General features: G+C 43.6%; 1 protein-coding gene across 3 annotated transcripts in view; it reads right to left on the bottom strand.

Moving 5' to 3' along the window:
- Positions 1 to 20,830, bottom strand: part of si:ch73-206d17.1 (tyrosine-protein kinase STYK1) — an 81,016-nt gene that overhangs the window by 32,560 nt on the left and 27,626 nt on the right. For 2 of the 3 annotated variants that reach the window (XM_059638071.1, XM_048561156.1), the window contains 3 exons: positions 15,075 to 15,140; positions 11,645 to 11,785; positions 6,150 to 6,383 (listed from right to left, as the gene is read on the bottom strand). In XM_059638071.1, the coding sequence (XP_059494054.1) occupies positions 6,150 to 6,383; positions 11,645 to 11,785; positions 15,075 to 15,114 (415 nt within the window). In that variant the 5' untranslated portion in view covers positions 15,115 to 15,140. Of the gene's footprint in view, positions 1 to 6,149; positions 6,384 to 11,310; positions 11,377 to 11,644; positions 11,786 to 15,074; positions 15,141 to 20,830 lie in introns of those variants that run through there. The other variant, XM_048561158.1, reaches the window with a different exon arrangement.

The raw sequence follows: 20,830 nt of genomic DNA, 5'->3' as shown, positions 1-20,830 counted from the left end.
CTACTAGCAGAGGCAGCTCTTCTTTGGCTTTGACTCAGCATCAACTCATATGGACAGATTAAATCAAAAAGACGGATTTTATGGATTGTCTTCAGAGCAAGAGAGCAGTAACAGGAAATTCAACAGACTGTGCCTTGACAGCTCAAGACACACCTATCAATGACAGAAGAAATCATGGCTGCACTAAGTGCAAGAGTTAGAGGAATACAAAACCAAAGGATTGTATGAGGTGACAGAGAAGAGGAGGAGTGAGGCCTCAGAATTCAAATTAAAAAACCAAAATGTGATAGAACTCAGGGCCAGTGCGACTCAGTGACAAGGGGCTAACAGGTGAGCGAGTCTTGGTACAAATTAACATACTGGGCAAAGATTTTTGGATACGCTTAAGAGACTGCAAGGAAAAATTTCACGGGCACAACACATTCATTGAATTCATTGGCTGATGGCAAGTAAACCCTTTGGATATCGCTTGTCTGTAAAGCTGACCAGTATAATTCAGCAAAAAAAAAACAACACAACATGCCTTCACTGCCACAAAAGGGACCCACAGACAAGAACAGCACGACCACCCTGTTCCATACCAGCCCTCATTCAAAAGCCAGATCGCCTTTCCCTTCCCAATTGTGAAGCTGAGGAATGGCCAAGAACACAATTAACTTCTCCTAGGAAACTGGCCCATTTCTCTCAAAGCCACTTGTCAATGTCTACTTGGGATCAGGTTTGACTACAGCAAGCATGGAACTCCAACATAATTTCAGAGGAAGAGTTAGTATGCTGATAAGAATCTTGAACTATTTCTTTGAAATCACCGGTATGTGAATAAATTCCAAATGACTCAAATTATTACAAGAATCAAAACTCCCAGCCCCATAATGATAGTGAAACTAAGAAATAATTTCAAAATGATTATGCATATGCACACAGTGCCTCACACCCCACTAATCCACATCCGAATGGCCCATGCCCCGTCCACCTTCCCTCCATCCCCCACATTCCAGCATTCACTCACTCCCTCCCCATCGCACATCCCAGCACTCCCTCCGCCACAAGCAAGCACCTACTCCCTCTTCCTCCCCCACCCCCACATCCCAGCACTCACTCTCCACCTCCGTACACCCCCACCAAATCCTAGCACCCATTCATCCCCTCCCAGCTCCACCCACTGCATCCCAGCTCCTGCTCACCACATGCCCTCTCCCATACATCCTGGCATCTGCTTCCCCACATCCCAGCATCTGCCCCAATCCCCATATCCCAGCACCACTCCCTAAACTCACCTGACTCCTTCTGAAAAAGGATACAAATCAAAGATTCAGATGATGCAATGGATTTGAACTCATGCTGTTTAGTTAAGGTGCACACCACTGGGAAATTAATAAATACATCTGCTGTAAACAAAGATTACAGCAACTACCTTTCGACAGAACGGGCTGGTTATCAAAGTAGATATTGCCAGTGTACTTTAATGGACATGGCCATGTTTTGGTCAAGTTTTTGCTGGTGAACCTTACCTATGAAAGAGAGTAGGCCACTCAGCCCTTCTAGCCTGCTCCGCCATTCATTAAGATCATGGCTGATCTGCTTGTAACCCCAACTCTACATTCCTGTAAATCCTTGATAATCTTTCATCACATTCACTGTCAGCTTGTGCAGGCAGTAGCAATGAAGTGGGCTTACCTAGACAAATAAGACCCCAGCTGGCAGAACTGCAAGAGATATTCCTTCAAAAAAAAAGTTTGAAAAATGGACTGTTAGGACCGAGTGTTCTCCTTTGAGGTGAGAATCACGATTCAAGTTTCCTGCCCAAAGCAACCAATTATGTCATTGTCATGTGTTCATACTACAATAAAAACATTTACAGTATTTACTACCATGTACAGTTTGTAGGTGAGACATTCCAGAGAACATCAATTCTTGTGAGACTCTTGATACACCATAGGTACTGTTTATTCTTCTAGTTGCTCTCTGGTGTTTGAGGTGTACTAACAGAATAATTTGTCATTGTCTATTCCTGAGTTGACAGAATGTTTGGAAGTTCACACAATATCATGGTCTCTCCTCCACTAAGCTACTTTTTCCCCTTAGATGCTTCAGACCTGTTCTGTCCTCATGTATATCCTGGTCTCTATTTGGCACAGTTATTTGAGGACCTTAGGTTAATGTTGTCTCTGACACATTCATTCTGGATCTCAAGAGTTGGTCTACATATTTGCTCCATTCTCCATCTGTACAGTGCAGAAGCCTGTTGTACAATGATGGCTGGTACCACATCACCTTAGAGGCATAATTCCTCGCCAACACATCTTGGCTTTTTGGAAAACACAGCACCTGGCCTTGTTCTCTCATTGGAAACTGGATTCTGTTGTTTCTGGTCAATGACTTTTGTCACATGTGATTTCAGCAAATCAAATGCTGTGCTCACCTGACACTTTTCCATGAGCAATGCCAGAAAACTCAGTTGTCAAGTGGGTTGTGTTCTGCTACATTCACAAAAACAGGCCCAGTTTCTGGATAGTGATCCTTGCTCTCGAGTTACCTTTAAGGAACGTTTTATTGTCTGAATAAACTTTTCTGCCAAGCCATAGGTTGCTGCATGATAAAGAGCTGATCTGTTCCCATTATCTCTCCCATACGGAATGCTGTTCTGTTTTAGATAGTCCCATCAACTCTTCTGACACAAACTGCAGACTATTATCATTGACAGTGATTCTGAAATCCGAACCTCACAGGAGGTCTACCCCATTCATTCAGCAGTTTTGTCAGAAAATGTCATCTTCATGATCTACATGGTCTGCAAGTTAGGGAGAGAATCTGCATTGCACGACATACTACAAATATTTTAAGCACCACCACTTCATCTCATTTCAAACAAGGTATTCCTGATGCAGCCCCGTTCTTTGAGTCGACACCCTTAGCTCAGGCCATTGCCCTCCAACGTACAGTCCTTGTTACTCAGTGCTCCTTCAGGGTGGAGCATGTGGCAAACCTCTTCTGCACTGTTTGCTTTTTCCCTGGAGTGAATTCTCTTCCCCTCCTCTACCTACCTAATTGCCCACTGCATCTGCTTTGGTTCAGCAATGACATGTTTCGACTTATTTTCTTCTCTTTATTTTAATGTGCCTCCAGGATCTACAGTGAGCACCACGATTCAATTTGTTTTAAACGAATCAGTGGCTTGATCCAATGGATCTCAAAGCAGGTTTTATCCTTGTCACCGGTTTTCTTCTTAGTTTATAATCGAAGGAAGACCAGGAATCCAAAGTGTTAAACAACAGAAGCTTTGTTACGGGAATGTTTACTTAACAGGGAGCAAGATTAAACAAAGCTGTTTCCTGGTCACAATGGCCAATGATAGTGCCACTATCAATGGCCAGACTCTTAAAGTGTCAGTCCATCATAATACACAAATACACAACAGTTACAATCCTATCTCATGCCTAGCAGTATTTGTCCAGGTCATCGTTGTACTGGGGTGGCAATACCTCCTGCAGCTGTCAAAGTGGGAGTGGAAGCGGGTGATGCTATGGCAGACAGGTTAGAAGGCCTACATCCATTCACTGGGACATTGGACAGCTCTGTACATTCGTGTCAGGTACTCCAGCTATCACTGTTCCAACTGTTTGAAAAGCTCAATAGATGGCTGAGCTGTCAACTCAATAGTCGAGTACAGGGTCCAATTCATACATTAAAATCTGAACTACAATACTATTGAATGCAAAAGAACACTTCATCCACTGGAGAAAGCACCCTAATGCATCTGAATGCTTTCACAATTTTTAAAAAAGAAGTTTGGAATAAAAAGTCTACAGTGAACATAAAACCATTGTCGATTGCTGGAAAAATGCAGATGTCTAATAATGTCTCCGAGGGAAGGAAATTTGCCTACATGTGACTCCAGACCCAGAGTAACATGGTTAACTCTTAACTGCCCCCTAAAATGGGCCTAACAACCACTCAGTTCAAGGGCAACTAGGAACAGGCAACAAATGCTGGCCAGCCAGTGACACCCATCTCCTATGAGCAAATTAAAAAATGCTGATAAATTTCATTGACACGTCTCTGAAAAATAAAATGCTATTGCTGTTAAAAACACACTTATCATACGGTGTATAATTATTACACATAATGTTAGTAACGAAGTTTATGTCAAAAAGCTTTCTGATTTCAGAAATGTATCCACCTTGCTGAAAATATCAAACTAATTGAAATAGTAAGCTGAAGTAAGTAGCACTAAGGCAGTCCCAATGCCAGTTTGAGGGTGCATCAAAACGGAACTGGTCATGTTTCTCATCCAAGTTATAGCTAGTGGTTATAAGGTTGCAAATTAAGCATTCTGGGCCCTTTATCTCTGTGTCCAAACACTCTTCATTTGCCCAACACTGACAGCAAAACCCAACACATCGTTCACAATGCATCTCTCCAGAACCACAATTACCAATAATAAACACTGCTAAAGTTTACTATTCTGTTTTTAATTCAACCCAATGTGGGAATGTTTCAATGGTGAATTCTTAACCTGCAGCATTATACAATTGAAACTAAGCAATAGTAAAATCCAGAATAGCAAAGTTTCCAAAATGTGCAATATTGGGCAAGAGCTACCAATTAGCTAAAACTATCAAGTTCCAGGAGGACAGTGTTGGTTATGTTTATAATTTGAGAAAATTAGGTTAAGCAAATATATGGAAAGGATTCAAAAATACAAATTGTTGGAGAAGCTCAGCAGATCTGGCAGCATCTCTGAACAGAAACCAAAGTTAACATTTCGGGTCCAATGACCCTTCGTCAGAAGTATGGTAGGCAGGAAAATGTCAATTTGTATACAGGAGATAGGGTGCGAGGGTGCAGGGAGGGGTTAAGGAGTAAATGTTAGGTGGAGTTTTGGCCCATCAAGTGAGAAGGATGGTTGGGCAAAGGAATTGGTAACGATCTAGCTAGGAGGATGAATAGCTATTAACAGGGATTATTTGTGGCTAACAATGGGTTGTGTGGAATACCAGAATATGAGATAACAAGGCCTGATGTGTGGAGGTAAGGACATGGGAGAGTTCAAACCCTCAAGTTATTGAATACAATATTAAGTTCGGAAGGATGCAGGGTCCCCAGGCGGAAAATGAGTTGCTATTCTTCCAGCTGAAAGAATTGCCCTGATGCAGTTCAAAATATACTGCTATTTGTAAGGATTTGGTCTTCAGGAGTTATTTAACTCACTATTAAAGGTGGTAAATGAGTGGGGGTGATTCGTTAAAAAGACAGTATGAGATTAATGGAAAGGGTCATGATCTCAATCGATGGAAAGTGACTTGTGCAACAGTACCAGAGTGAAATCTAGTTTAATGGATTATTTTTGTTTGAGTAATGTGGTGGTTGGTCGCCAAAAATATCCACATGAGGTTGCAGATTTTCATTAACTGCAGCACTGAATTTTATTACACAAAAGAAAAATAAACAAACCAAGCAGAAAGGCCTAGGCCCAAAACGTCAGCCTTCCTGCTCGGCCTGCTGTGTTCATCCAGCTCTACACCTTGTTATCTTTAAATAGAGAAGACAGTTCGCAAGATCGAAATCACTGCAGAACAAAGTCTCTTCTAGAGACTTTAATCCAGAGAAAGTACACACTTAGGTCTTAAATGTTGAATTAACTGACTCCTAATAGTTTCTTAGTCATGAAATACGGAAACAATTTGCTAAGTTTGTGCTAAGCCTGGTGACGTTAACTTTTCGAAAGTCTGAGAGCCTAAACTTTCTCAGTTCCAACCATTTAACTGAATTCTCCTGGTTTGGAAGTTTCACAAGTGAAGTCCTTCTACTGAGGTGCCATTGCTCATTACTCCCTGAACTCCTTCTAAAAAGAGAAACTAAACTTTCTTTTGAACTGAGCTCTGGAATATATTGGACAAAATTGAAAACAATGCTAATGGCCTTACAGCCTGTCACAAACAAGAGTATAAATATCTTTCCACAAACACCACAGGGGTCTGCAGTCACCAGCTTTACGACAAATACTGGATTTTAAGTCTCTGGTCCGGAAGGACACTCAGACCAAATTTTTTTGAAGAAGAGGAGCAATTCCTCTACAGAAGGTAAAATTTCAAATATGATGCCCATACTCTTTCATCAGAAAAGCATGAAGGATCATCATCACCTACCATGGAGAGATTTGAATACAGCTTTCACTTCTCCAGACCCATCTAAGGGAAGGATATTGGCCTTGTATATTGGTCCATAACTCCCACTCTGCATATATTCCAAATTCCCAGTCAGGTTTTCCGGTGGAATCTCCCAACGTTTGAGAGAGGGATCCCTGGCTGCCAGAATCCGTTCTGTTGCACATGTCATTGATTCATATTCATTCTCCAACCGCTTCGCAGGATTAGGCTTATCTACAAAGATTCACGTTCAAAAACAACAAATTACTCAAAACAAAAAAATTAAGCCAGCTGTAGGTAAAGACAACATTTTTAAAATTCATTTGCAGTACGTGGGTGTTTGCTGTCTGGCCAGCATTTATTGCCTGTCCATAGCAGCCTTTGACAAGGTGGTGGTGAACTGCCTACTTGAACTGCTGCAGTTCACCAGCTGTAGGTAGACCCTCTATGCCATTAGGGAGAGAATTCCAGGATTTAAACCATTAACAATGAAGGAATGGTGATATATTTCCAAGTCAGGATGGTGAGTGGCTTCGAGGGGAACTTGAAAGTGGTGTTGTTCCCATACATCCGCTGCCCTTGTCCTTCTAGATGGAAATGGTCCTGGGTTTAAGAGGGTGTTATCTGAGGATCTTTAGTGAATTTCTGCAGTGCATCTTGTAGATAGTACACACTGCTGCTACTGAGGTTACGGGATTGCCTGTTTAACATAATTACTACTTGGAAATTCATAAGGCCACCAATGGCTGGGTTATGGGGTTGGAGAAGTAACCTAGTCCAGACACTTGACGCACCTTTAACTGGTCTCTTTTGTGCAAGTATATGCAGGGGAACCAAAGACAGAGCCATGTCTCTCCTCAGGCTTGCAGAATAATGGTCACAGTATATTATACAGCAACAAGGGGTGATACGTGAAAGTGTTCATATGAGCCAGTTACACAAGCTGTTACACCTGAGAAAATACCATGACGGGTACAATATCCTTTATGGTCAGGGTGTGCCCATAATTTTAATTTTGGTTGCTTGCCCTGGCCTAATGGTCAGGCTACTCCCTATACTCCTTAACTCCTCTAGCTGACTGACCATTAGGAGACTGCAAACAAACACACTGCTCCCCCATTGGGAGTTACCTTATCAAAGATACAGTGACCTACTGGGGTTTGATGTTGACAAACCATACCTCAGGTATGATGTGGTCAATTTGAAAGGTGCTCAGATGAGGAGTATGACTCGTTACCGAGCTGCAACAGCTCCAATACACTGACTGTCCAGTGAGTGTTTGAAACAAGCACTATCCAGCAGCAACATCAAGCCCAGCACAGGAAAGATCTAAATTGCTCACAACCTATCCATTGTTCAAAAAAGACCTAACTTTACACAATAATGGAATTTAATAACAATGGAATAATATTCATTAGAAATGTTCGTAGCCAGTCAGGGTGATGACTTCATTCGGAGCCGGGTAGGATGTTATCTAAACTAGATTTGTAGATCTAGAGCTGGCTGCATCAGCCACCTTCTTAATCTTACACACAATGGAGGTCTGCTAATGAAGGCTGACATTCTATAATTTACTCCAGTGTTGCAGACAAGGGTGAGAAAGGAATTGGATGTTTTCTCATTGATTATTTTGTTGAAAATTCAGTTTTTGGATATTAACAGAGTGTGAAATTGTGTGTGGCCACATTGCCCCATTCATCCCATCTCTGTAGAAGGTCACTAACACCAGACCGGAAGCATAATCTTTCCAATGATATACTAGAAGCCAGACAGTGCCTAGTGGAATGGGATTCTCAGCAGAAGTGACCACCTCCATTACAATGAGTAGTAGCTCACTGGGACTATGATACAGTGCAACAAAGGTTCAATCAGCTAGCGAGTTTGGCTTCATTTCTAAACAAGACTTTAGATTAATCCGGACCAAAACTGAAGTTAGTGAAAATAGTAGTCTAGCCCATTCCTTACACTGAATTTATAGTGTAAATGGTTATACTGGATATTAGGTTATTAATGGCTTAGTTCCAATTAATATGTTTATGATATAACTGTGTACCCCCTCAAAGGAAGTGATGCAACAGCACATGATTTGTTCTCATGAAGCCTCATGGAAGGTAAGCCAGACCAGTAAGTTGCAACCAATAAAGCTCCCATCTCATTTCCCTCTGAAAGAGTTTATATTCGTCTAACGATTCCAAACATAGTGGCACCCAGAGAATAGTATTCTGAGCAAGTCACCACCATGCCAATAAAGTGAGTTCACATGTTGAGGGCTGCATTCAGGGCTAGAGTTATAGTGGCAATACAAATTGCACTGAAACCATCTGCCATCTGCTCAGTTTGTTTCTGTCCATACAGTTAGCAGATGGTTTCATTATGAAAACTCAGTCTGAGCTCCAAGACAATGTGTTTAGCCAAAGAGTTCCAACAGCAAGTGCTAGCTCGACTGTGTTGACACTTGAGGCAGTAATAATTTGTTTTTCTTCTCTTTGATATAGTTTTTCCATTGCCTATTTATTATGCACAACCAAAGATATTTGATATGAGAATCAAGTAATACAGCTGTTTCATTAACACTTAAGAGCAGCACTTTTCTTTTCAAAGACAATTTTCAAACTTGGTTTAATGTGTCAGTTTCAGGAGCAGTTCAAAGATTTGCAAGTCTCATTATATGGCTTACTGAATGTCAACATAGTGGATACTGGAACAGCAGGAATGGAAGATACATGCAAGTGTGGGAAGGGGCACAATGGTATGCAGGGTAGATGAGGAGGGCAGCATTGGCAAGACCTTGTACATATACCTGTCAAATGTCTCCTAATTCTATAGCAGGGCTCCCAGCAGGTTCACAAACTGATTTACCTGGTGGGCTTGCTGCAGCCTTCAAGAACCTACCAGCACTGGGAAAATAGCAATCTGACTTTGTAGAAGGGATTCAAACTGTCAACCCAATGTCACTAACTGTGCATTAGGTCATCTCACAAAACAGAAAACAAAGACAGGCGATGGAGGGAATTGCCTGGCAACTGAGAAATTAACAGCACATACACATCACGCTTCAGATTCCCATAGATGCAGAAGACCTGGCCAACAGGCACAAAAAGCCCCTGTGCACTTTGCCTGGGCACCACATTCTAAGAACTGAACAAGGGTTTCTAAGGATGAGAGGTCAGGGTGGTGTGGATCAGTGGAGAGTTGAGAGCATGGAATGCGTTGCCAGCAGCAGTTGTGGAAGCAAGGTCATTGGGGTCATTTAAGAGACTGCTGGACATGCATATGGTCACAGAAATTTGAGGGTGCATCCATGAGGATCAATGGTCGGCACAACATTGTGGGCTGAAGGGCCTGTTCTGTGCTGTACTGTTCTATGTTCTATGTTCTATGTTCTATTCTCTCCATAGAGCAGAGTGGGCAGAGAGTTGTTTTGATACAGCTGCTTGAAATTGTGAAGAGCTTAGGTACAGCAAGTAAAGAAAAATGTTTTCCAATGGCTGTTGAGCCAATAACTAAACACCACAGACTTAAAAGATACCTAACAAAAAAACCAAGTGAATTGAGGCATCTTGACGGCACCTTACTAGAGGAGACATTTAAAAGCTATGAGGTGGAAACCCAAGGAGGGAACTTTTTATACTTGGAGGTTGGTGGGAGTCTGGAACTCTCTGCCTGAAAGAGTGGTTCAGTCAAACACTCAGAACATTCCAGCAGCTTGAGTCGATTTGTAGCTCAGGTCGTGGATGCTGTGGTTGGTTGGCTCACCAAGCTGGTTCATTGGTTCGCAGACGTTTCATTATCCTGCTGGGTAACATCATCAGTGCAGCTTCCAATGAAGTGCCATTGTGTTCTCCCACCAGTTATTTAAACTCTGGGGTCTGTTAGATTGGGATTTGATTAACTCATTTCCAGCTTTCCTTCACAGTGGTGTATATATAGAGTCTAGTTCTGTGTCTCTGTTTGGCCTATCCTAAGATGTTGATCTTTATCAAACTGGTTGTTCTCCTTATCCGTGTGAATGAAGATGAGAGTGTATTGGTCGTGTATTTTGTTGCTAGTTGGTGTTCATTGAGGTCATGAAATCTAACGGAACCCATAGTTTAAATGCCAGGCAGGAAAACACAACAGTGCTGCATTGGAGATTGCACTGATGACGTTACCCAGCAGGGTAATGAAATGTCTGCAAACTAACGAACCAGCTTGGAGAGCCAACCAACCACAGCTTTCCAGCAGTATCTGGATATTGGTACATTGCCACAGCCTTAAGGGCTGTGGGTCAAGAGCTGGAAAATGGGATTACTGTGTCAGATCGTGGTCTGTCATGGTAATGATGGGCTGAATAACATCCTCCTTCTGTACTGTATAACTCAATCTGTAAGATAGAGGTTATTTTTCTTTGAACAAAAAAAAAAATGAGCCTTGTGATTTTGAGTTGAAACATGCCATCTGATGGGCTACTGGGGGCAGCATCAATGTAAGCTTTCAGAAGTGAATCAGAAATATAGTTGAGGATGAAACAAACTACAGGGCAATGAGGAAAGAATTGGACAAGGTGGGACTGGCTAGATTGCTATTCAGAGTCAGTGCAGACACAATGGGCTGAATGTTCTCTTGTTCTGTATTGTTTGAGGATTCTTTAATAAAGATGACAATTAAGATCAGACCAAGTAGCAAATGTCTCTATCAACTGTTAAAAGGTGATTCTCCTGAAAATGGGAAGCACACCATTTTAGGTACGATTGCAGCCTAGTCATTGTCTGACAGGAGTGAAGAGGAGAAAGTTCTAAAATTTGCTAATGTACCAGAGCGAATCGGCCTGTCACAAATCCCGAACCCAGAAGCACAGGAGCGAGAGCGAGAGCAAAGCCTACAGTGTGGACAGACTGCGGGCTATAGAAAAACTGTAACATTTATCTTTCAACTTTATTTATTTGTCTTCCTTATTTAATATATGAAGAACTGTAATGTAGAACTTTTAGGTTTTCTCTTTATTTCTTTATTTTTGTACCTAATCTGATTCAGTACAAAAGATTTGTACCTATGTACTCTGTACCTAAGATGTATGGTGGCGTTGTATACATTTCATTGTACCCCTGTACTTTGTACTTAAGGACTGATTGACAATAAACCTAATTCTATCTTCTAAAATCATTCAATCTTGGATAAATACCTCTCGCTGACTTGGGAAGACAACCAACATAATCAGGACCCATCCAACCCGTTATAATCTCTTCCAAACTCTTCTGTTGGGCAGAAGATACAAAAGCTTAAAAACACATACAAACAGATTCTGCCCCACTGTTTTTAGATTTGAACGGACCTCTCAAATTTAAAATCTAATGATAACCTCACTCTTCGTGCATCTTCTCTGCAGCCGTATCATTGTATTCCTCACTCTGTTCTATTACCCTGGTAAACTTTGTATACAATTATCTGCCTATACTGCACATAAAAGTTTGACAATAATAAATCAAATCAAATAAAAATAAATCAAGCTCACCCACCTTGCAGCAGTATGATTGGAGCACGGTCCCTCTCTTTTTTCATCTTGCACGTCTTCCAGATGATGATGATGATCAGAACCACAGATGAGAAGCCAAGGATCACTGGGATAATGATAACCCCATTGTTTACACCATTCGCATCTGAGGCAGGAGGGAGGAAGGGACATATCTGCCACACTGTTCTCTTCTGGTAAGAAAATCTCAGACACACCCATGTCAGAAATTTCTATTAAATTAATCCCATGAGATATTGAGAGGCTGGATGGCCAACTCCTGTTCCTATGTTCCTAACTCAATTCCAACTAAAACAGTGTCCTTCTCTGCCTTCAGGTCTAAAAGAGAAGTACTGTAATCTGTTAAAGAAATTGCTGAAATAATTGTGCTACAGCTAGAAAATAAGCATCACTAAAATAATTTAATGAATAAAACAGACACAGTTACATTTATATAATTGACTGTAATAGGCTATTCTAAAGGATTTTCCAGCCAATGATGTACTATTTCACTAATAACGATGATTGCAATGTAGGTCTGGCGATGGTGATGTCACTGGACCAGGTACAGAGGGGCCTGGATTCAAACCCATGGTGAAATCTTAGTTCAACAAGAACCATCTCCAATAACAATCTGGAACCTGATCCACTGTTCCCAGGGGACTGGTCTTACGGTCAACTTCCAGGCTCCTGATAAGGAGAAAGCATACAACAGCTTGGATAATATGTATGTATTTAGGACTCCGAACCTTTGGCGTCAGGGTGGAGTCTGGTTTGACTCTACAGTACAGGGGTGGGGATAGAGGGTGCCCTCTGCCCAGAATCAACTGGGCAAAATGGGCCCAATTCCTAGCTGGTCAGTGATGGGTATAGAGCAGCTCAGGACTTTTGCTGGGAATATCACGCATATCCTCCGATCAGGAGTCTACAAAGGTCCTGGTTGGTGAATTGGCAAGAGCTGGAAGCCCGTGACACTATGTGCCAAGGGCAGGACTGCTGCCAGGGCTTCCCCGCAGGAGCCAGGTACTGGTCATAAACCAACCAGTGACTGCTGTGTTGTTTTACCAACTGGTCGTGCGAACAAGGACAAGCATCGGCCACTCAGCACTTAGCCTGCTCAGCCATTCGAAACAGTCATGGCCGCTCTAATTTGTACCTCGATTCCACATTCCTGTGTACTCCGATAATGTTTCATTCCCTCATTTCACTTTGTAACAAACTCTGAGGGAGGATTCAGAGATGTCACAGAGACGCACTCAGTTCCTCTGGGTTAAAAGGCACACAAGGTCTCCTTGCTAAGGTAGGATGGTCAGGTGCTGGTGCACTCGGCCAGCCATTTCCCATGTTCAGAGCCTGCAGAAATACCCTCCTCTGAAATGGAGGGAGGGAGGGAGGGAGGGAGGGAGTTAACCTCAGGCTGCTGGAGGAGAGGAGGTGGGGGGGGGGGGGGGGGGAGGAAAGAGGACTAGGTCTGTTGGCGGAGGTAGGGCACGGGGGCCAGACTCAAGAGCCATGCTGATGGCTGGAGGACCAGATTGGATGATGCTGCAGGAAATTGCTGGGCAGGTACAACTTTGTGTCTAGTTCACAGACAAAGCCACCAATGATCTTCAGACTGAGAGAATTCCCCTCTGCAGTTATGTCTGAGTTACCGCGGCATTGGAGGGAGAGAACCTGTGAAGTCTGCCCACCTTGCTTCAGCTGTCTGCATCTAGAGGGTACCGTCAGTCAGAAATACCACGGAATTGGATTTTGTAGTTTTCTACACCATTTTCTTTGTTACAGTACGTAACTGGACTATCAATCCCAATTTTGTTTAGTTTGGTTATTTTGTTTTATTTAGTTGAAGGATCTGATAGGGTACTGGTAATGTTACTGATCACTAATCCAACATTCTGGGAATGTAGGTTGAAATCCCACCATAACGGTTGTAGAAATTCAAACTCAATCAGGAATGTAAAGCTAGTCTTCATGATGGTGACCTGGAAACCATTTTCAATTTTTAATGAACCAGATGGGTTTTCACAATGTCCTTTAGGGACTGAAACTGCCATCTTTACCCAGTCTGCCCTATGCATGACTCCTGACGCACAGTAATGTGGCTGATACTTAAATGCCCACTGAGGCCATTAGGGAAACCACTCAATTCACTACGTGAGAGAGGACAGCACGGTGGCTCAGCGTTTAACAATGTTCCTTCACAGTGCCTGAGACTTGGATTTGATTCCACCCTTCGTCAAATATCTATTGGCGTACAGTTTGCACATTCTCCCCAGGCCTGTGGGGGTTTCCTCCAGGTGCTCCAGTTTCCCCCCCCGCCACAGTCCAAAAGGTGTGCAAGTTAGGTGAATTGGCCATGCTAAATTGTCCCAACTGTCTAGAAATGTGCAGGCTAGGTGGATTAGCCATGGGAAATGCAGAGTTAGAGAGATAGGGTGGGGGATGAATCTGTCTGGGCTGCTCTTTGGAGACTCAGTGTAGACTCGATGGGCCGAATGGCCTGCTTCCAACACTTATAGGGATTCCATAATTCTACACATCACCTTGCCAATGACACCTACATTCCATAAAGGTAAAGAAACTAAAATGAGATAGCGATTTAATCATTGTTGCAACTATTGTTAGTTCAGAGATGAATCTTGGCCAAATTATTAGGAGGATAACTCTGCTCTCTTTCAATACAGTGTCACATAATCTTTTACATCCAAACAAGGAGGAGCCCAGGTGAATGCCTGCTGAGAGGTGGTACCCCCAATAATACAGCATTCCTTCAGAGCCACATTGTAATGTTAGTCTGGTCAAACCGAGCTCAACTCTCTAGAGTGGGACTCAAACTCCCAACCTTCTCATTAATAAGTTGGAATGCTGTCATACAGTCAAACAGCATGGAAACAGACCCTTTGGTCCAACCAGTCCATACTGACCACAATCCCAAACCAAACAAGACCCACCTACCTGCTCTTGGCCCACATCCCTCCAAACATTTATTATCCATGTATATGTCTGAATGTCTTTTGAACGTAAATGTACCTGCATTCTTCACTACCTCTGGAAGTTCATTCCACACACGAATCACCCTCTGCGTAAAAACATTGCCGCTCATTTCTTTTTTGAATCTTCTCTTCTTACCGTAAATGTATGTCCCATAGTCTTGAAATCCCTCACTCTAGGGTAAAGGCACCAACCATTCACCTTATCTGTGCACCTCATTATTTTATAAACTGGAAATGGTCACCCCTCAACTTCAACTGCTTCAGTGAAAGATATCTGAGCATACCCAGCCTCCCCTTATAATTCAAGTTCTCCATTCCCAGCAACATTCTAGTAATTCTCTTCCCAATCCTCTGCAGTGTAATTATTATTAATCCTTCATAATATGGTCATTGGCAATTCCTGAGAACAGGAATTTAAACACAAAAACAAAATCGGAGACTCACTACATCGATTCGAAGTGCTGAAATTGCACTGCAGGCTCATTAGACTTCAGCACACGTTGGCAGGATCTGGAAAACATGAAAGCATCATTAAACAAGAGCGAGGAAGTCAATAATCCATCAGACAGGCACACAGACAGCATGATCACGTTAAACAGGTCATTTTTAAAGGCCGCAGTGGAGAGAGGGTGGGTTCTTCTTGTGAGTCCCGTGAGTACATCCTGACCAAGCCCAGCTCCCCAACCAGTGGCTGATGATACCAGGTTATCCTGGAAGACAAGTGAGGATTTATCAATGCTAGAGTGACCAATTGTGCAGAGACACCAGCAAACTGGGAACAATACTATTGAGGACCTTCAACTAGAACTTTTAGGCCAATACTAGCACTCTTCCAAGACAGCTGGATGCTATTCTGACATTGAGCTGTTTAAATGATACACTTCTGAGGTTTTATAGGGCTCTGGTCGGACCACATTTAGAATATGGTGAGCAGATTTGGGCATCATATCTCAGGAAGGATGTATTGGCCCTGGAGCATGTCCACAGGAGGTTTAATGAGAATGATCCTAGGAATGAAAGGCTGAACATGTTTTAGGGCTCTGTGTCTATACTCGATAGAGTTTAGAAGAATAACACGGTATCTAATTGAAACTTACAGAATACTGAATGGGCGGATCAAGTGGACGTTGGGGAAATGTTTTCATTAGCAGGAGAGACTAGGACCCGAGTACACAGCCTTGGAGTAAAGGGAAGACAGTTTAAAATAGAGATGAGGAGAAACTTCTTCAGTCAGAGTGGTAAATTTATAAATTTTTTTGCCACAGAAGGCTGTGGGAGCCAGGTGATTGAGCATATTTAAGATAGTTTCTTGATTGTCAAGGGGATCAAAGGTTACAGGGCGAAAGCAGGAGAATGGGGTTGAAAAACTTATCAGTCATGATTGAAAGGTGGAGCAGACTTGATAGGCAGAGTGGCCTAATTTCTGCTCCTATGTTTTATGGCCTCAACCGCATCAAAATATACCACCTCCCACCCCAATCACTGCTGTTATTTCAGGAGGGGTCACTGTCAGACAAATGTTCCATTACATGGCACTTTGACCCTCGTGGTGAAATTTTAAGACTAAAGCTACAGGTCATAAACTTTTGAAACATTCCTTAACTATCCTCCTTCATTTTCAGTCATTTCTCTTCGTATCCTTTTATCCCAGGTCTTTCATGCTTACCTGTAATCAGACAGTAACATGTCTAAATCCCAAGATACAGGGGAGCATTGCTAGAGCATTGAACAGTGGTAATCAATCATTCTGACAAAAAGTTCCAGCAGACATGAAATGTGAGAGACAAAAAACATGTTATCTGGACTCCATTTTCTCCCCTTTGGTCCAGGAACTCCCCACCTACGTCCGTGACACCACCCACGCCCTCCACCTCCTCCAGGATTTCCAATTCCCTGGCCCCCAACACCTCATATTCACCATGGACGTCCAGTCCCTATACACCTGCATTCCGCATGCAGATGGCCTCAAGGCCCTCTTCTTCTTCCTGTCCCGCAGGCCCGACCAGTCTCCCTCCACCGACACTCTCATCCGCCTAGCTGAACTCGTCCTCACACTCAACAACTTCTCTTTTGACTCCTCCCACTTCCTACAGACGAAGGGGGTGGCCATTGGCACCCGCATGGGCCCCAGCTATGCCTGCCTCTTTGTAGGTTACGTGGAACAGTCCCTCTTCCGCACCTACACAGGCCCCAAACCCCACCTCTTCCTCCGGTACATTGATGACTGTATCGGCGCCGCCTCTTGCTCCCCAGAGGAGCTCGAACAGTTCATCCACTTCACCAACACCTTCCACCCCAACCTTCAGTTCACCTGGGCCATCTCCAGCACATCCCTCACCTTCCTGGACCTCTCAGTCTCCATCTCAGGCAACCAGCTTGTAACTGATGTCCATTTCAAGCCCACCGACTCCCACAGCTACCTAGAATACACCTCCTCCCAAAATTCCATCCCCTATTCCCAATTCCTCCGCCTCCGCCGCATCTGCTCCCACAATAAGACATTCCACTCCCGCACATCCCAGATGTCCAAGTTCTTTAAGGACCGCAACTTTCCCACCACAGTGATCGAGAACGCCCTTGACCACGTCTCCCGTATTTCCCACAACACATCCCTCACACCCCGCCCCCACCGCCTTAAGAGGATCCCCCTCGTTCTCACACACCACCCTACCAACCTCCGGATACAACGCATCATCCTCCGACACTTCCGCCATTTACAATCCGACCCCACCACCCAAGACATTTTTCCATCCCCACCCCTGTCTGCTTTCCAGAGAGACCACTCTCTCCGTGACTCCCTTGTTCGCTCCACACTGCCCTCCAACCCCACCACACCCGGCACCTTCCCCTGCAACTGCAGGAAATGCTACACTTGCCCCCACACCTCGTCCCTCACCCCCATCCCAGGCCCCAAGATGACATTCCACATTAAGCAGAGGTTCACCTGCACATCTGCCAATGTGGTATACTGCATCCACTGTACCCGGTGCGGCTTCCTCTACATTGGGGAAACCAAGCAGAGGCTTGGGGACCGCTTTGCAGAACACCTCCGCTCAGTTCGCAACAAACAACTGCACGTCCCAGTCGCAAACCATTTCCACTCCCCCTCCCATTCTCTAGATGACATGTCCATCATGGGCCTCCTGCACTGCCCCAATGATGCCACCCGAAGGTTGCAGGAACAGCAACTCATTCCGCCTGGGAACCCTGCAGCCTAATGGTATCAATGTGGACTTCACCAGTTTCAAAATCTCCCCTTCCCCTACTGCATCCCTAAACCAGCCCAGTTCGTCCCCTCCCCCGCACTGCACCACACAACCAGCCCAGCTCTTCCCCCCCCACCCACTGCATCCCAAAACCAGTCTAACCTGTCTCTGCCTCCCTAACCTGTTCTTCCTCTCACCCATCCCTTCCTCCCACCCCAAGCCGCACCCCCATCTACCTACTAACCTCATCCCACCTCCTTGACCTGTCCGTCTTCCCTGGACTGACCTATCCCCTCCCTACCTCCCCACCTATACTCTCCTCCCCACCTATCTTCTTTTCTCTCCATCTTCGGTCCGCCTCCCCCTCTCTCCCTATTTATTCCAGAACCCTCACCCCATCCCCCTCTCTGATGAAGGGTCTAGGCCCGAAACGTCAGCTTTTGTGCTCCTGAGATGCTGCTTGGCCTGCTGTGTTCATCCAGCCTCACATTTTATTATCTTGTTATGATAGACAGTTGTTCTGAAGACTGGAGGGTGGCAGATGATGTGTTCACACCACAGATTTTTCAGTCTAAGTAAAAAGATTTTGATGTTGGAACGTAGAACAAAGTTATAAAATTTGCTGATGAAACCAGATATGGATGTGTGGCAAATTGTAAAGGATAACTAAGTGACCACAAGAGGAAATAGAAGCAGCAGCAAAAAGGGGCACAAAGAAGTGGCAGACGGAATTTAATTCCAAGAACGTGTTAGGTGATGGATATTGCAGAAGGTATAGAAAGAAGCAGTACAGACTGAATGACAGTTCCAAAGGAGAGTCAGGAAAAGATGGACTGGGGATGTGGTTACCCAGAACCTTGAAGGTATCAGGATAGATTGAGAGCGCTATTCGCAAAGAACATGGGATCATATATAGAAGCACAGAGTAAAGAAAAGGGGAATTGATGCTGGGTCTTTCAAAAGCTCTAATTAGTCCGTATTGAGTGTATCAGCCCCAATTCTGAACACTGCAATTTACAAAAGGATGGGCACCGAAGGGAAATAAACTTGCAAGGCTACACAGGCAAGGTGGTTGACAGGTGACCTTATCGAGGTTTATAAAATCATGAGAGGTATAGATAAGGTGAGCTGCAGCTGTCTTTTCCCTAGGGTAGAGGATTTCAAGACTAGGGGCATGTTTGTAAGGTGAAACAAGAAAGACTTAAAAAAGACATGAGAGGTAATTCCTTTTTTCACCAGAGAATGGTTCACATGTGGAATGAACTTCCAGAGGAAGTGGTGGATGCAGGTGCAATTACAACATTTTAAAAGATATTTAGGTAAGTACATGAATAAGAAATGTTTGGAGGGATATGGGCCAAGCACAGGTGGGTGGGACTAGTTTAGTTTAGTTTGGGATTATGGCCATCATGTGCTGGTTGGGCTGAAGAGTCCATTTCCGAGCTGTATGACTATGACAGTGAGTGAATGAGGCAGCCTGGATTATTCCACAAAGGGCCAGTATAGATTTGATGGACTGAATGGCTGTCTTCTGAGCTGACAATGACTGGTCAATTGAAGTCAGTATAAATACCACAGCCTGGGGATTTTAAAGAACAATGGGACGCTAACAAAATCTAACATCAAGCAGCTCTGAACATTTTGAAGATATTGGAATGCCGAACGAGAATTAGCAAGAAGCTCCAAGATCTTGGGTGAGATAAATGCTTCCAGATGAATCTGGACAGAGATTGGAGACGTACTAAGGCATTCTCTGGTGGAAGCCAAGAAGTCAAAGCAGCATACAACAGTTTAGGGTATCAGGATTGCCAGTGACAACCTTACCCCCTAGAAAAATGCTCCAATGAAAGGAGTCAGCCACCTTTCCCTACCCCTCTTTACCACCCTCCGGAATACCCCACTTCCTGACTGAGGCTATAGGAGTTTCAATCTGTATTCCAGAGGTACCTTTTAGCCCAGCACTCCCCACTATTACTTCCGCACATCCTGGTATGGTCCTTCCTCATACCTGAATGCAACACAAATAAAAATTCCACATTTAAAATGGCTCAATCTGCTGCAATCCCAAGGGGAAACTCTCAGTCTCCACCAGCTTCTTAATCAGTGACCTTTGCAGGTCCCTAAAGGAGCTCAGCTCCATTGGCAGGAGCTGGATAAACATTAGTCATTTAAACAGCTGCTTCTCACTCTTAGTCAAAAAAATTCTACTTCACAAACAACGCCAATTGAACAAATAGAGAGATGTACACCCCAGTATTGTACTTTCACTACAATCAAATCATGGAATGATTTGAACTGTTGTTATCAATGCTCATAGCTCTCACACCAAAAACACATCAGATGCTGTTAATATTACGGGCAAGAGAGTGAACTCAAACGGAAACAAACCACCACCACCCTGTTAAGACACAATATGGTGGCTGACTCAGTAATCATTGAGTACGTGGCATTTAACATTCACACAAAATCAAATCAACTCTCCCTGTGGCTCCAATTTCTAACAGTCTGGTGTTCTTAAAATGTTGGATGTTTGAACAAAACCTACAGAAGTAGATTGGGATCGAACTGCTCAGCAACAAGTAGTGGAATGGATAGCAAGCTGACAACAGAATAGTCAAAGGGTGAGGAATTAAAGATAGTTAGTCCAATTTGTAAGAAGAGCAATGGAAAATGGTGTTCCCCAAGGATTATGGAGAGAAACACTTATCATTTATACATGTAATTTATGCTTAGAAACTGGAAGAGCAATTCCAAACTTTGCAGATGGCCAAAATTGGAGCGGTGGTAAATTCCACGGAAGACTGTGGCAAGCTGGGCATTATTTTAATGCCAAAGAATGGAAATTTCAAGTCCAACCTCAACTCACCCACTTCATTATTCAATAACCGAAGGAAATAGAATTGTTTTATTCATCTCAAAAGCTTTGCATAATTTTCAAAGCCATCAAAACGTCCGCTTGGCCTCTTCACTTGGGTGGAAGCCCTAAGTTTTTCT

This window comes from Stegostoma tigrinum, chromosome 28 (genome assembly GCF_030684315.1).
Source record: "Stegostoma tigrinum isolate sSteTig4 chromosome 28, sSteTig4.hap1, whole genome shotgun sequence".
Lineage (NCBI taxonomy): Eukaryota > Metazoa > Chordata > Chondrichthyes > Orectolobiformes > Stegostomatidae > Stegostoma > Stegostoma tigrinum.
Note: the sequence above shows the minus strand (reverse complement) of the source record. Positions and strands in the feature narration are given on the sequence as shown.